The following is a 15,866-nucleotide window of genomic DNA, read 5'->3' as shown; positions in this document are numbered from 1 at the left end:
CTTTTTCTATTCACCGTTCATTGGTAAAGGTACTTACAGTTTAAGTTTTTGCTGGTGTAAGGTCTGTCACTTCCTGGCGAGTAACTTTCCATGCGGCAGCATTTACACAACATAATTTCTGTTCCCTCATTGGAACATCTCAACTTTCCTGTTGGGTTGAACCCAAATCATACTGACCCTGGACGTGTGTTGCTTTTTGAAGCTGGCTTTCTCACTGTTACCCATGCAATACTGAGTCACGTGCTGTTAGCCAGAGTTAGCTAATAAGCCTGGTTTATTGCGAGCTGCAGTGAAAGAGTTAGATTTATTTTGATTTACAACTTGGAAAAGGCCGCGCTGCTCAGCAATCCACCTATTTAACCCTAGCCTAATCACAGGACAATTTACAAAGACCAACTAACCTACAAATCAGTACATCTTTGGACTGTGGGAGGAAACTGGAGCACCCAGAAGAAATCCACATGGTAACACGGGAAGAACTTACAAACTCTTTACAGATGATGCTGGAGTTGAACTGGGAACTCCACCAAGCTGTATAGCGTCACACTAACTGCTACGCTACCATGTTTAGTAAACCAATGATAAGGAAAACACACTTTTTCTTGGTTTTGCCTCTATTTTTTTGTAAATACAGTCCAGCATACAACCGCACATGTGTTCTTCAATTCAACAATCAATGACGTGCTCATTGCTCAAAACCCACAATCACTAACATGGACATAAGTCACTGTGTATCAGTTGCAGAAGTCAGCTCACATTGGGCAACATAATATAAGAAAAGGGCACATGTGCTGTCTTATCCTGATACTTGCAGTCAAATCCATGGTAAAATGCTGGAATTTTTCATCCTTCCCTCGTGTAAAGATCAAATCAAATTTATTATCATAATACATATGATGCTGAGTTTCATTTTCTATTGAGCAATCACAATAAATACAAGTAACACAATTGAGTCAATGAAAAACCACACCCTGCAGGACACACAAACATGCAATGTGCAAAGGACAACAGACTGTGCAAATATAAAAAATATATAATAATAAATAAATGAGCAATAAATATCGAGAACACGAGATGAAGAGTTTTTAGGTTGTGCGAACAGTTCGGTGATGGAACGAGTGAAGTTATCCCCCCTGCTTTAAGAGACTGATCGTTTCCACATCCTATAGACTCACTTTCAAGAACTCTATAACTTACGTTCTTGATATTAATTGCTTATTTATTTATCTATCTATCTATCTATCTATCTATCTATTTATTTATTTATTTATTATTCTTTCCCTTTTTTTGTATTTGGAGTTTGATGCCTTTTGTGCATTGATTGTTTGTCCTGTTGGGTGTGGTATTTTATTGATTCTGTTGTGTTTCTTGGATTTACTGTGTATGCCTACAAGAAAAATCGCAGAGTTGTATGTACTGACATAAATGTAGACAATAGACAATAGGTGCAGAAGTAGACCATTCGGCCCTTTGAGCCTGCACTGCCATTCCTAGATCATGGCTGATCATCTACTATCAATACCTGGTTCCTGCCTTGTCCCCATATCCCTTGATTCCCCTATCCATAAGATACCTATCTAGATCCTTCTTGAAAGCATCCAGAGAATTGGCCTCCACTGCCTTCCGAGGGAGTGCATTCCAGACCCCCACAACTCTCTGGGAGAAGAAATTTTTCCTCAACTCTGTCCTAAATGACCTACCCCTTATTCTCAAACCATGCCCTCTGGTACTGGACTCTCCCAGCATCTGGAACATATTTCCTGCCTCTATCTTGTCCAATCCCTTAATTATCTTATATGTTGCAATCAGATCCCCTTTCATTCTCCTTAATTCCAGCATGTACAAGCCCAGTCTCTCTAATCTCTCTGCGTAAGACAGTCCGGACATCCCAGGAGTTAACCTCATGAATCTGCGCTGCACTTCCTCTACAGCCAGGATGTCCTTCCTTAACCCTGGAGGCCAAAACTGTACACAATACTCATGTGGTCTCACCAGGGCCCTGTACAAATGCAAGAGGATTTCCTTGCTCTTGTACTCAATTCCCTTTGTAATAAAGGCCAACATTCCATTAGCCTTCTTCACTGCCTGCTGCACTTGCTCATTCACCTTCAGTGACTGATGAACAAGATCTCTTTGTATTTCTCCCTTACCTAACTTTACACCGTTCAGATAATAATCTGCCTTCCTGTTCTTACTCCCAAAGTGGATAACCTCACACTTATTCACATTAAACGTTATCTGCCAAGTATCTGCCCACTCACTCAGCCTATCCAAGTCACCCTGAATTCTCCTAACATCCTCACCACATGTCACACTGCCACCCAGCTTAGTATCATCAGCAAACTTGCTGATGTTATTCTCAATGCCTTCATCTAAACCGTTGATGTAAATCGTAAACAACTGTGGTCCCAATACCGAGCCCTGTGGCACCCCACTGGTCACCACCTGCCATTCCGAGAAACACCCATTCACCGTTACCCTTTGCTTTCTATCTATCAACCAGTTTTCTATCCATGTCAATATCTTCCCCCCAGTGCCATAAGCTCTGATATTACCCACCAATCTCCTATGTGGGACCTTATCAAATGCCTTCTGAAAATCGAGGTACACTACATCCACTGGATCTCCCTTGTCTAACTTCCTGGTTACATCCTCGAAAAACTCCAATAGATTAGTCAAGCATGATTTGCCCTTGGTAAATCCATGCTGGCTTGGCCCAATCCTATCACTGCTTTCTAGATATGCCACTATTTCATCTTTAATAATGGACTCTAGCATCTTCCCCACTACTGATGTTAGGCTGACAGGATGATTGTTTTCTCCCTCCCTCCTTTCTTTAAAAAGTGGGATAACATTAGCCATTCTCCAATCCTCAGGAACTGATCCTGCATCTAAGGAACATTGGAAAATGATTACCAATGCATCCGCAATTTCCAGAGCCACCTCCTTTAGTACCCTAGGATGCAGACCATCTGGACCTGGGGATTTGTCAGCCTTCAGTCCCATCAGTCTACTCATCACCGTTTCCTTCCTAATGTCAATCTGTTTCATTTCCTCTGTTACCCTATGTCCTTGGCCCATCCATACATCTGGGAGATTGCTTGTGTCTTCCCTAGTGAAGACAGATCTAAAGTACTTATTAAATTCTTCTGCCATTTCTCTGTTTCCCATAAAAATTTCACCCAATTCATTCTTCAAGGGCCCAACATTGTTCTTAACTATCTTCTTTCTCTTCACATACCTAAAAAAGCTTTTGCTATCCACCTTTATATTTCTGGCTAGCTTGTGTTCGTACCTCATTTTTTTCTCCCCGTATTGCCTTTTTAGTTAAGTTCTGTTGTTCCTTAAAAATTTCCCAATCATCTGTCCTCCCACTCACCTTAGCTCTGTCATACTTCATTTTTTTTAAAGCTATGCAATTTCTGACTTCCTTTGTCAACCACTCTGGCCCCTTTCCCCCCTTTGATTCCTTCCTTCTCCAGGGGATGAACTGATTTTGCACCTTATGCATTATTCCCAAGAATACCTGCCATTGCTGTTCCACTGTCTTTTCTGCTAGGATATCCGTCCGGTTAACTTTGGCCAGCTCCTCCCTCATGGCTGCACAGTCTCCTTTGTTCAACTGCAACACTGACACCTCTGATCTGCCCTTATCCTTCTCAAATTGCAGATAAAAACTTATCATATTATGGTCACTACCTCCTAATGGCTCCTTTACTTCAAGATCGCATATCAAATCCTCTTCATTACACAACACTAATCCAGAATAGCCTTGTCCCTGGTCGGCTGTCGTACAAGCTGTTTCAAGAATGCATTCCGTAGGCACTCTACAAAGTCCCTATCCTGGGGTCCAGCACCAACCTGATTCTCCCAGTTCACCTGCATGTTGAAATCCCCCATAACTACTGCGACATTTCCTTTGCCACATGCCAATGTTAACTCCCTATTCAACTTGCACCCAATACTTTGATAAAAAAAATTACTTTGAACTTTGAAATAAATAGTCACTGTTTCAGCCCTTTATTGGGGCAATTTGCATTAATTGCAAAATATCCATGCCTCTAACCAGCCATGGCAAAGCAATTTCAAAGTACATGATGGGAAATCATTGAACAATATGCAAATATTATTATGTCATTGTCCTATTCACCTATCACCTTTGTGTTTGCTGGCCCAGTTTGGCTCCTGCTACAGCAATACTTTGACTTTAAGATTCCTGCCTTTGTTTTCGGATCTCCCTACGGCTCTGTGGTAATGTACATATTTGGACTGTGGAGCACCCAGAGGAAACCCACACAATCATGGAGAGAACATACAAACTTCTTGCACACAACGGCGGGAATTGAACCTGGATTGCTGGTTCTGTAGAGTCTTTTGCTAACCACAACACTACTGTGCCACTTCCTACTTGGCAGCTACGATTTCAGCTGTCTATTTCCTAAGTTCTGAACTCCCCTCCTTAAACCTTACCACCTGTTTTCCTTAAAATGTGCCCTTTTCACTAAGCTGTTAGTAAGCTGATTGAATTTCTCCTTTGTTTCCTAGAGATACCATTTGCTAATACTCCAGTGAACTACTTTTGGCCATTTTACTATGTTAACTTACTTAAGCCCATCACCACTACTGGGGAATAAGCTGCCAGCAGCTGCTCGACAGACTCCCCTGTCCCGGGCCAGTCTTTTACTTCAAGGCAAAGATCGTTCTTCTCCCAGGATGAGATCTTTGGAGCTTCTGGTGGCATTTCTGTAGCACTGGGTTCGACTGATGTTGAACCAACTGATGTTCAAATTTCAAAGTGAATTTATTAACTAAGTACATAAATGTCAACCCTGAGATTCATTTTCTTGTGGGCATACTCAGTAAATCTATAGAATAATAACCATACTAGAATCAATGGAAGACTGCCCAACTAGGGCATTCAGCCTGAGTGTGGAAGACAACAACCTGTGCAAATACAAAAAAGAAATAATAATAAATAATAAGCAATAAATGTAGAGAAAATGAGATGAAGAGTTCTTGAAAGTGAGCCCATAGGTTGTGGGAACAATTCAAAGATGGGGCAAGTGAAGTTACTAGCCCCATGCCCAATTGTCCTGCCTTCACAGCCAGGCTTGTGACTATCAATGGTAGAGTTAAATTACATTAAAGACTCTATGTAACTGAGGTTATCTTTCCATCTTCATTGATGAATGTGGTTATAGAATGGAGTTGTGTATCAAATGGCATACATAATTGTAGTATAAGTTGCTGAATAGATGTGTGAATGACAAATAAAGCTCATCTTAATCAAAGGTGAATGGGTATAAACAACATGCTACATGATTCTACGATTCTTTAGTTTCAGGGTTAAAATACCATTCGTTTCCAGTCAGATTCAAATTTATTTATCAGACGTAGATCGAAACATTTGGTGAAATGCATCTTTTATGTTAATCAACACATCTAGAAATGTGCTGAGGGCAGCCCCAAGTCTCACCACTCAGTCCAGCCCCAGCAAATTGTGCCCACAGTTCTCAGCAGAACAACACAGAACACACCGAGCAACAGCAAAACAAGTCCCTTTCTTCCATCCGACCCACCCACACACACGATGGTCCTCTAACTACAAAAGAAGATGTAATTTTTTAGAAGTAAACTTAGACTTTATTCATCTTTAACGTTACAAAACTTGCCTCATTCCAGTAGTTAATAATCTTATGGGACCTTAAGATATCCTATCTAAGCTATCTGGCTTGTGGTATAATGATCAAGGTGAGTGATAATCATTTTAAACATTTGATATGCCCCTATTACATAACCTGACTTTGTTTTTGTAGTAGTTCCAATGAGACTCAGTGATATTAACTATTTTTCCTTCACGATTTTGACTCAGAACACAGAACATAGACCCTACAGTAAAGATCCGGTCCTACAGCCCACTATTCCCTCCCACAAAGCCCTCCATTTTGCATTCATCCATTTATCTATCTAAGAGTCTCTTAAATGCCCCTAATGTATCTGCCTCTACCACCACCCCTGCAGCACGTTCTAAGCATTTACCACTGTGTGTAACCAACAAACCTCTGATCATTTGGTCATTATGTGCCATGTCGTATGGTGTATGATTTATGGTCTTTCCACGACCGTGATTGTTCTTGGCAAATTTTTCTACAGAAGTGAGTCACCATTGTCTTCTTCTGGGCTGGGTGCCCCCAGCCATTATCAATACATTTCAGAGATTGTCTGCCTGGTGTTAATGGTCACATAACCAGGAATTGTGATGTGTACCAGCTGCTTGTATGACCATCCAGCAACTGCTCCAATGGCTTCACTTGACCCTGATCGGAGGGCTAAGCAGGTGATACACCTGGCCCAAGGGTGTCCTGCAGGCTAACGGAGGGAAGGAGCACCTTACACCTCCATTGGCAGAGACGTATCTCCAACACGCCTACCTCTGATAACCTCCCTATATTTATCTCCAGTCACCTTAAAATTATGTCCCCTTATATTTGCCATTTCCACCCTGGGGAAAAGTCTTGATTGCCATAATGGTTAAAAGCAGTAGCATTTGTGAGTGTGTGTACTGGCAGGGTGGCCTGTCACTAATCCCTCGAACATCAGCCTGAGGATACTTCCATCCAACAATCACTTTTTTCTACTCCAGAAGAGGAAGGTGCAACCAGACAAAACGTGTTTCCAATTTTCTCTATCGGGGTTCTCAAACTGGGGTCCATGGGCTCCTTAGTTAATGGTATTGGTCCATGGCATGAAAAAGGTTGGGAACCTTTGCGTGGTATCAGCTTGAGGATTTAACTTTACTTAATTAGAAGCAAGCCTTTCTACTTGGCTGTGGGATCTGTAGATTGAAGTTATTGAATTCATTCTATGCCTGCCTGAGTTCAGTTTTTTTAGTGTTGTATCATTTTCTCAGCTATTTGCTAACTGGTAATAAGTAGACACAAGAAGTTCTGCAGATTTCTGCTGGAAATCTAAAGGAACACACATAAAATGGTGAGGAACTCAGCAGATGAGTCTGCTTCTGTGGAAGTGAATAATCAGTTGACGTTTTGGTCCAAGACCCTTCATCGGGACTAGAAAGGAAACGAGAAGACGCCAGAATAGAAAGTTGGGGGGAGGGGAAGGAGGATATCGAGATGTTGATAGCTGAAACCAGGTGGGTGGGAAAAGTAAAGACAGTAAGTAAGATAATAAGTAAAGACAAAAGGTAGTAGTGTTCTAATTCAGTAATGACAGCTTTCTTATGTTCCTGAATGTTGAGACCTTTATTAACAAATAGATGTACAGCCACAAGAGATTCTGCAGATGCTGGAAATCTGGAGCAACTCACACAAAATGCTGGAGGAACTCAGCAGGCCAGGCAGCAACTATGGAGAGGGATAAATAGACAACTTCTCAGACCGAGACCCTTCATCAGGATTGGAGAGGAAGGAGGAAGAAGCCAGAATAGGAAAGTTGGGGAGGGGGAAGAAGTACAAGCTGACAGTTGATAGGTGAGACTGGGTGAGGAGAAAGGTAGTTGGGTCTGTTTATTCCCTTACATAGATGCTGTTTGACCGGCTAAGTTCCTCCAACACATCTAGTGTGTAACATTAATGGTGGCATTACAAGAATTAGATTTTCTTCCTGCGCCAGTGGAGATTTGCATAGAATTAAACCAGCTGGCTTTCCAAAATGCTTCTCACTATCTTATCCAGCATTATTATTGTAAAAATAAAACCAATCTCCCAACAGACAGAACACATTGTTATCTTAGATTTTACAGAATAGCAGGTGCTTTGTTGTTGTTGTCACAATAAACACTGCAAGACACTGTCCTGATAATACTGTTATGATTGCTGAAATCATTGGAAAGCATCGCACACACTGAAGGACATGCTTAACCGTTTGGAAATTTGACCAATTCAAGTAAGTTTTAATTCAGTGACAAAAACCTTGCCCTGGCTCTCAAATCGCAATCTAATTTTTTTTTCCATTTCTCAGTGCAACTCCTTGTTTAAACAGGGTTAGCAATCATGTCATTACTTTTAATGGAGTGGTTCTCTTACAAGGGGAGACTGAAGAAACTAGATCTCTGTGGCATGGGTTGGAGAGGGGTTAATGTTTACGATGTATAAAACTTATAAGGAGTGTAAATAAGTTGGACAGTTAGTCTTTTACATAGCCTACGTGAGTAAATGGATTTAAGGTTCCTGATATAAAGGATTTAGGTGGTGGGGTGGAGATGTGTCTCTACCAAAGGAGGTGTGAGGCACTCATTCTCTCCACTAGCCTGCAGGTCACCCTTGGGCAAGGTGTAATGCCTGCTTAGCCCCCTAATCAAGGTCACGTGAAGCCATGGGAGCAGGTGGTGGATGGTCATATGAGCAGCTGGTGTATATCACAAGTCCTGGTTATGTGACCACTGTCACCAGGCAGACATTCTTGGAAGAGTATTGATAATGGCTGGGGTCACCCGTCTTGTAAAGACACTGTCCAGAAGAAGGCAATGGCAAACCACTTCTGTAGAGAAAATTGCCAAGAACAATCAATAATCAAGACCATGATTGCCCATGTCTTATGACATGGCACATAATGAATGGATGACTCCTTGTTTAAATAGAGTTAACAATTATTCATTACTTTTGATATTACTGGTCTTTATTAGAGAATTATGTTATTAAATATTTTCTATGTTCTAGTCCATGTGAGAGAACTGACAAATTCAATTGCTGACTTCTGAAACTAAAAGTTCATTTTCAAAATTCCTTAAGTAGGATTGTCTTGGTTTCATGTGACACTATATATTCTTCACAATTTCACTATCACATATGTTCCATTGCTATAGAGTTATTTGCTAAAGTTGAAGTCAAACAAGCATAATTCTAAGGTGATTGGAGGAAAGTCTAGCTGGGATATCAGAGTAAGTTCTTTACACAGAGTGGTGGGTGTGTCGAAAGCCCTGCCAGGAGTGGTGGTAGAGGCAGATACATTATGGGCATTTAAGAAATTCTTAGGAAGGCACATGTATAATAAAAACAAATGGAGGGCTATGTGAGAGGGAAGAGTTAGATAGATCTTGGAGTAGGTTAAAGGGTTAGCACAACATAGTGGGCTGAAGGGTCTATATTGTGCTGTAATATTCTATGTTGTTAAATGGTAGATTCACTAATAATTAAGGTAAAGGAACTCTTAAAAGGCTGTGATTATAATATTCACCCTACATTTCAAAGTTCAAGGTAAATTTATTCAAGTACATATATGTCACCACCTACAATCCTGAGATTCATTTTCTTGTGGGCATACTCAACAAATCTATTGAATAATAACCATAACATAGCAAAGCAAACTGCAAGTTCAATAAGAAAAAAACAAAAATAATAAATAAATAAATGATAAATATCGAAAACATGAGCTGAAAAGTCCTTATAAGTGAGTCTACTTGTTGTGGGAACGTTTCAATGATGGGGCAAGAGAGACTGAGTGAAGTTATCCTCTTTGGTTCGAGAGCCAAATGGAATTACAACTATTCCTGAAACTGGCGGTGAGAGTCCCGAGTCTCCGGAACCTTCCTGATCATGGCAGTGAGAAGAGAGCGTGTCCTGGGTGGTGGGGGTCCCTGATGATGGATTCTGCTTTCCTGCAACAGCATTTCATATTGATGTGCTCAGTGTCTGGGAGGGCTTTACCTGTGATGGATTGGGCTATATCCACCCCTTTTTGTTGGTATTTCCATACCAGGCTGTGAGGGTACCAGGTAGCATACTCTCCACTACACATCTATAGAATTTGTCAAATATTAGTTTGAGAGGAAGAAGCTAAAATCAGGTGATGTTTCAATGTGCTAAACACGCTTTAGGTGCAAATATATGTAGGCACATGGATGATAGAAAAATGGAGAGTTCTGTGCAAGGGAAGGGTTAGATTGATCATCCAGTAGGTTGAAAGGTCAGCACAACATTGCGGGCTGAAGGGGCTGTACTCTACTGTTTTATGTAATGGTTTAGACTTATGATTACAAGTACTTACCTTGTTTAAATGTAAGGATAAAACCGTAAAGTATCGGAGAGTCATACAATGCTGAGGCTTACCGAGCATTCTGATCTGATTCTTTTTAGGGTCACTTTGCTCGAAAAGGAAAACTTGATGAACGCAGAGAACCTTGGGATTGTCTTTGGGCCAACGCTGATGCGACCTCCTGAGCAAAATACACTGGCAACTTTGAATGACATCCGATACCAGAGACTGATCGTCCAGCTCTTGATTGAAAATGAAGATGTATTGTTCTGAGAAAGGAAAGCAATATGACATATTAAAAAAAAACAATGCTGTAGTTGCAACTTGTGACCGAGCTATAACGGCACTGCTGAGTCCTTATAGGTTGGCTGTGTGGACGAAGAAAGCTGTGACACTGCAGACATCCTGCAGTCCTTTCTTGTTAGGAAATACATGTTTAATATATGAGCTAAGGCCGGTAAAGAAAACTGTTCCTAATATCTTATACACTTTTGAACATCAGTTGGACAGAGTTATATTAGGAAGAACAAAGCAACAGTTATATGTACAATTCCCATAAGCTGCAGAGTTGATTTCATTGTTCCTTTTTTAGAATATATATATATAAAGGCATATACGCTCAATCAAAAATGCCAATAATCAAAATTCCACTCCAAAGTTAGCCTGGTGCGAAGTGAGTGTATTTTCATTTGTAATAATAGTATTTACTTGTTTTGTATTTGAATTATATCACAGAGTTCAGAATTGCACTAAGTGTCTCTACAAATTGGTATATCAACTAATATATACCTTTACATTTTTTTTCAAGGTTCATTAACTTAAATAGAGATTTGTGCTACATATAACAAATTATCCAGCTAATATACTACAAGTGATCAATTTTATAATGATTGTGGGAGATCTGTGCCACTTACATGCAACAGTAAAGGACAGCATTCAAATAGTAATGTTCACAATCTGTAATTATAATTTTTCCTTTTCTGCTTCAAATTCCCCCTATATTTACTGAGTGCTCAGTCAACGTTCCTCTCATTTTTTTTTACACAGCTGTGCAGGCCCACCATTGCTATGTGTGCAGCACTTTAATAAAATATTATATAAAAAGAAATTCCAGCTGCACGGACATAAAGGCTATACGCACTTGAGCATTACAGTTACTGTGCAGCTTCAAGAGAATGGTGGTACTCAGTAAAAAATTGATTAATTGTCACATTACTGAATTTAGGACTGGTGCCTATTGATTCGTGGAAGGCATTTAATTGTGTATATGTATAAAGCTGTACTTAGTTGTCAATTTGGTAATGATAGCAGAAAGTCACCAAAGTTATGAGTTGAGGAGGAGGAGGGATCTTCTGTAGTTTTTCCATGTTATTGAGAACATTAGTTATGATCCCTAAGTGAGCAGCATTTGAAAACAGTCAAACATAGTACCTTCATGATAAATTTCTGAATTCCGTCACTTTGGTTAAAAACACTTGTGAAATCATTTATGTATTGGAATAGCAACATTCTATGACACAACAGCAGTCCACTCATCTTTTGAAAAATACATCAGTTCAAAATGGTTGAAACATCCTGAAGTATTTTGTGCATATAAATTTGATAATTTTCAAATCCAAATACGATTTCTGTATAAATCAAATGCTGCAGTTGCTTAAAAGACCACTTTTTGATTCCTTTCTGAGGTGTAAGTTTGATTGTTATGTTGTATTTGCCATTGTCACTGGTACCCATAAATGAAATGTCTTCCTTCAAAAACTTTGGCTATTTTATTTCTCCTCTAGTAATGTGTGAATGATACCAGATTTATGTTGTAAATTAAACAATGTACTGTGAAAATTTTATTAAACGTGGCATTAAATTCAAATGCAGAAACTTTAATGGTTCAGAGAATGTATGCAGTATACAACCTGAAATCCTTACTCTTTGCAGACATCCAAGAAACAGAGAAGAAAACCCAAAGAATGAATTACAGAAAAATGTTAAGACTGCAAAATCCCCACTCTCCCGCAGCAAAACCATCAGCATTCCCCCTCCACTTGCTCCAGCAAAAGCACCCTGGTTTTATCAACTAAGAACCACAGAACGAGCTTTTTCCCTCTCTTTTTACTTCAGAATCAAAATGGATCAATATTTTGGAGAATAGTCTATCATCTCAATAATCTGATGCAATTGGTCATTGTAAATTGTCCCGTGATTAGACTAGGATTAATCAGGGAATTGCTGGGCAGCGCAGCTCAAAAGGCTGTAAGGGCCTATTCTGCGCTGTATCTCAATTGATAGAGGGAAATTAAAACATGCTTCAGTGCCCCAATAATGCAGTACAGTTTGCTTTACTATCCACTAATAGTAGTGCGGTTCCCTTGAGTATTGTATGATCTTGTCCTAAGGGGTTGTCTATTGGTGGGTCTTCAGGTGTCTGTAGAGGCTGATCTGGTATCCATATATTCTGAGGAGTTTAAAGACCTCACAATCCTGTCCCCTTCACCACTTGCTGATCACCATGGGACTTAATCCAGGATGTTAGGGTTTTTCCCCCTTAATTGAAGACAACTATGCTTGACATTGTTTAACGTGGGAAGATTTTTGCACGGGCAACCCCCACGCGGTCCTTGGCAGATTGGAGTCAAGATCCATTAGCATGTAATGAAACACCACTGGGGCTCCTTCACTGCCATTGTGACGTGATCATCTTCTACCATTGATATCTTGGTTGAATCATTCTTTGTCTGAAAACTCCTTGATCTCAACGCAATGGGTGGGTGACCTTACCAGGAGCTAAGCAGCAGAGAGCTAAGCTCTAGATGGCATCATTTTAGGGATCTCAGAACTCAAAAGGCTCTCCACCATGATAAGGTAACAATCCTCAGAGAAGTATTTTCCACTACGATAACTTGAACACCATTTGCTCCCAGTTGAGGTGTTGCTGCGCTATCTTTAAGATGTGCATTGAACCTGACTGCTTACGTCCTGCACTGAAGGCCGACATAACTGGTAATTCTTCGGAAAAAAAAAATTGACGTTCTTCCTGTGTCCTTTGCATTGGATACCCTGAATAAATACAGATGACCCAGTTGTCGAGCTCTAAAGGGTCTTGCATACTCCTCCATTCTGATAGTTCATATGCATAAATTAGAAAGAATTAGAGCAACAACTTGCGATCTTTTAGGGACATAATCTTGGAAGAAACAAGTGTTATCTGAAATAATTCCATTGAGATTTTTGAATATTACTTGTTCTCCTTTCTTCCAAAATAATTGTATTTCTTTAAGTTGGAAATAAAGGGGGCCAAAATTAGATTCTCTAGCCCCCGTTTATTAGGCATTCAACGCACAATTAAAATGCACATGCTATTGTCAGAAAACACATTCTGATAGAAGTTTACGGGCATGAGTTTAATACTCACCAGAACATACAGTGCAGCCACTTTGTTAGGTACACCTGTTCATTAAAGCAAATATCTAATCAGCCAATCCTGTGGCAGCAACTCAATGCATAAAAGCACGTAGGCATGGTCAAGAGGTTCAGTTGTTGTTCAGACCAAACATCAGAACGGGGAAGAAATGCGATCTCTGTAAATGATTGTTGGTGCCACATTTAGGGCTGAAAACCTTCATGAGGACTGGAAAGAAAGGGGGCAGAAGCCAGAATAAGATGGGTGAAGGGAAAAAGTACTTATAAGACAGCGAATGCATCCAGAAAACTTAACTAATCTAAAAGAAGGAAGAGGTTAAGAAATCTGAAGGAACGATATGAAGTTCACTAGCAGAGGCTGAGATCACGCTGAAAGCAGAATCCAGATTGTTCTTAATGATTTGGAAAAGAAATATAAGCATATGAGAAAAAGTTGGAGGTGAGTTGGCATGTCATATCCCCTTTGGAGAACTGACACAAATGCTGTGGGTCAAATGGGCTATAAATCTCTAATCTTTCGATCTCTGGCTAAATTGAACTGAGATTTGACCTGTCATCCAATTTTTTTCCATTATATTTCTCAAATCTCTTTGGCTATTGGAATCCTCTACTTAAAAGCAATGTAATTTGAATATTGGACAAAGTGTTTCTTGGGCGTCTCAGAAGTGTAACAGTTTGAGGCCCCCATTGGTCAAGGTCAACCATAGATGTTGTGACCTAGCTGTCTAGGTATGCAAGCTAGGGCCATACAATATGGAGAGCAGGCTCCCCGGCTCCACACAGCTGATGAACCCAAAGGAAATGCAGAGACGGATACAATTTGGCACCAACAGCATTGCAGGAGTTGCTAGTCAACATTGAATTCAACTAAGGACTGCCTTAGGGAGTCCACCTCCGGGTTTTTCCCTCAGAGTTTACGCCTGAATCCTGCCCCATGAGTGGGTACAGCCACGCGGCAGTGGAGATTTGAAATCAGAGTTTTCCTTCTGGATGACCTGCCAAACACAGCTGACAAGCCCCATCTGCCCAAAGCAACTGGTTTTAAGGCGCCAGAAACCTGCCTTTGCCCCTTCTCCTGTCGGTAGAAGTAGCTCCACCAGGCCTAGTAACTCAGACACACGTGAAGGCTAGGAGCTTGTCGTGGTTGTCAGAGGATATTTGAGGATCATGTCATTGGGAGCATTTAATAGGAAATGGTAGTTGGTCCCCATTACCACCCCTGCTTATAACAACCTTAAGGACGCATAACAATTAGTGCGATGTTAGTACAGCTCAATGCGTCATAGTTTATAGTTCAATTTCCATGCCGTCCAGAATGAGCTTGTATGTTCTCCCCAGGACTACGTGAGTTTCCTTCGGGAGCTCCCACAACCCAAAGGCATACCGACTAGTAGCTTAATTGGTCACTGTAAAAATTGTCCTGTGACTAGCTGCTGTTAAATAGGTGGGTTGCTGGGCGATGTGGCTTGTTGGGATGAAAGGGCCTGTTCCATGCTGTATCACAAGATAAATGAATAAATCCCACAATTTTTCATTTCCCCTCGTTGTAATAGGCTCATTTCTTAGCCAATCAGATAGCCCATCTGTCAATGAGGTTTAGCCCACACTGCTCCAGTCATTGGTGAAGTCAGTATTACCTCATATTTCCGGTCAACTTGCTCCGTAAATCAGTCAACTGAAACTGAATTGCTGTGGGTATCTATCACTACAAATCTCATTCCTGCTGCTACTTTTTATGAAGCATCTGCTTTATCCGTACGATTGGCAGTAAAATGGCCGAAGGCCAACGCAAGTCTTACCTCAGGTTATCTAAAAGGGTGTGCGGGAGCATTAGTTCTGATCTGTCCATGTGTGGATACGATGAATAGAATGTACAGGTAAGGTGTAATCTCAATTCAGAATCAAATTTATTAGGTACCTTCTGTACCTAATAAAGTGGTCACTGACTGTATGTTCATGGTCTGCTGCTGCTGTAGACCATCCACTTCAAGGTTGGATGTGTTGTGTTTTCAGAGATGCTCTTTTACACACCACTGTTGTGACGTGTAGTTATTTGAGTTACTGTCAGTTTAATCAGTGTGGCCATTCTCCTCTGATCTTTCTCATTAACAAGGTGTTATCACCCACAGAACAGCCACTTACTGGATTTTTTTTGTTTCCCACACCATTCTTTGTAAACTCTAGAGACTGTTGAGCATGAAAATGCCAGAAGATCAGCAGTTTCTATGTTACTCAAACCACCCTGTCTGGCACCAGCAATCATTCCACAGTCAAAGTCACTTAGATCCCATTTCTTCCCCATTCTGATATTTGGTCTGAACAACAGCTGAACCTTTTGACCACGTCTGCATGCTTTTATTCACTGTGTTGCTGCCACATAATTGGCTGATTGGATATTTGCATTAATGAGAAGGTGTACCTAATAAATTGGCCAGAGTGTAGTTCTTTGATAATAAATT

General features: G+C 40.5%; 1 protein-coding gene across 2 annotated transcripts in view; it reads left to right on the top strand.

The window, feature by feature from the left end:
- Nucleotides 1–11,868, top strand: part of chn2 (chimerin 2) — a 251,322-nt gene extending 239,454 nt beyond the window's left edge. For both annotated transcript variants that reach the window (XM_059945052.1, XM_059945053.1), the window contains one exon: nucleotides 10,095–11,868. In XM_059945052.1, the coding sequence (XP_059801035.1) occupies nucleotides 10,095–10,266 (172 nt within the window). In that variant the 3' untranslated portion in view covers nucleotides 10,267–11,868. The remainder of the gene's footprint in view (nucleotides 1–10,094) is intronic.
- Nucleotides 11,869–15,866: the final 3,998 nt, after the last annotated feature.

This window comes from Hypanus sabinus, chromosome 20 (assembly GCF_030144855.1).
Source record: "Hypanus sabinus isolate sHypSab1 chromosome 20, sHypSab1.hap1, whole genome shotgun sequence".
Lineage (NCBI taxonomy): Eukaryota > Metazoa > Chordata > Chondrichthyes > Myliobatiformes > Dasyatidae > Hypanus > Hypanus sabinus.
Note: the sequence above shows the minus strand (reverse complement) of the source record. Positions and strands in the feature narration are given on the sequence as shown.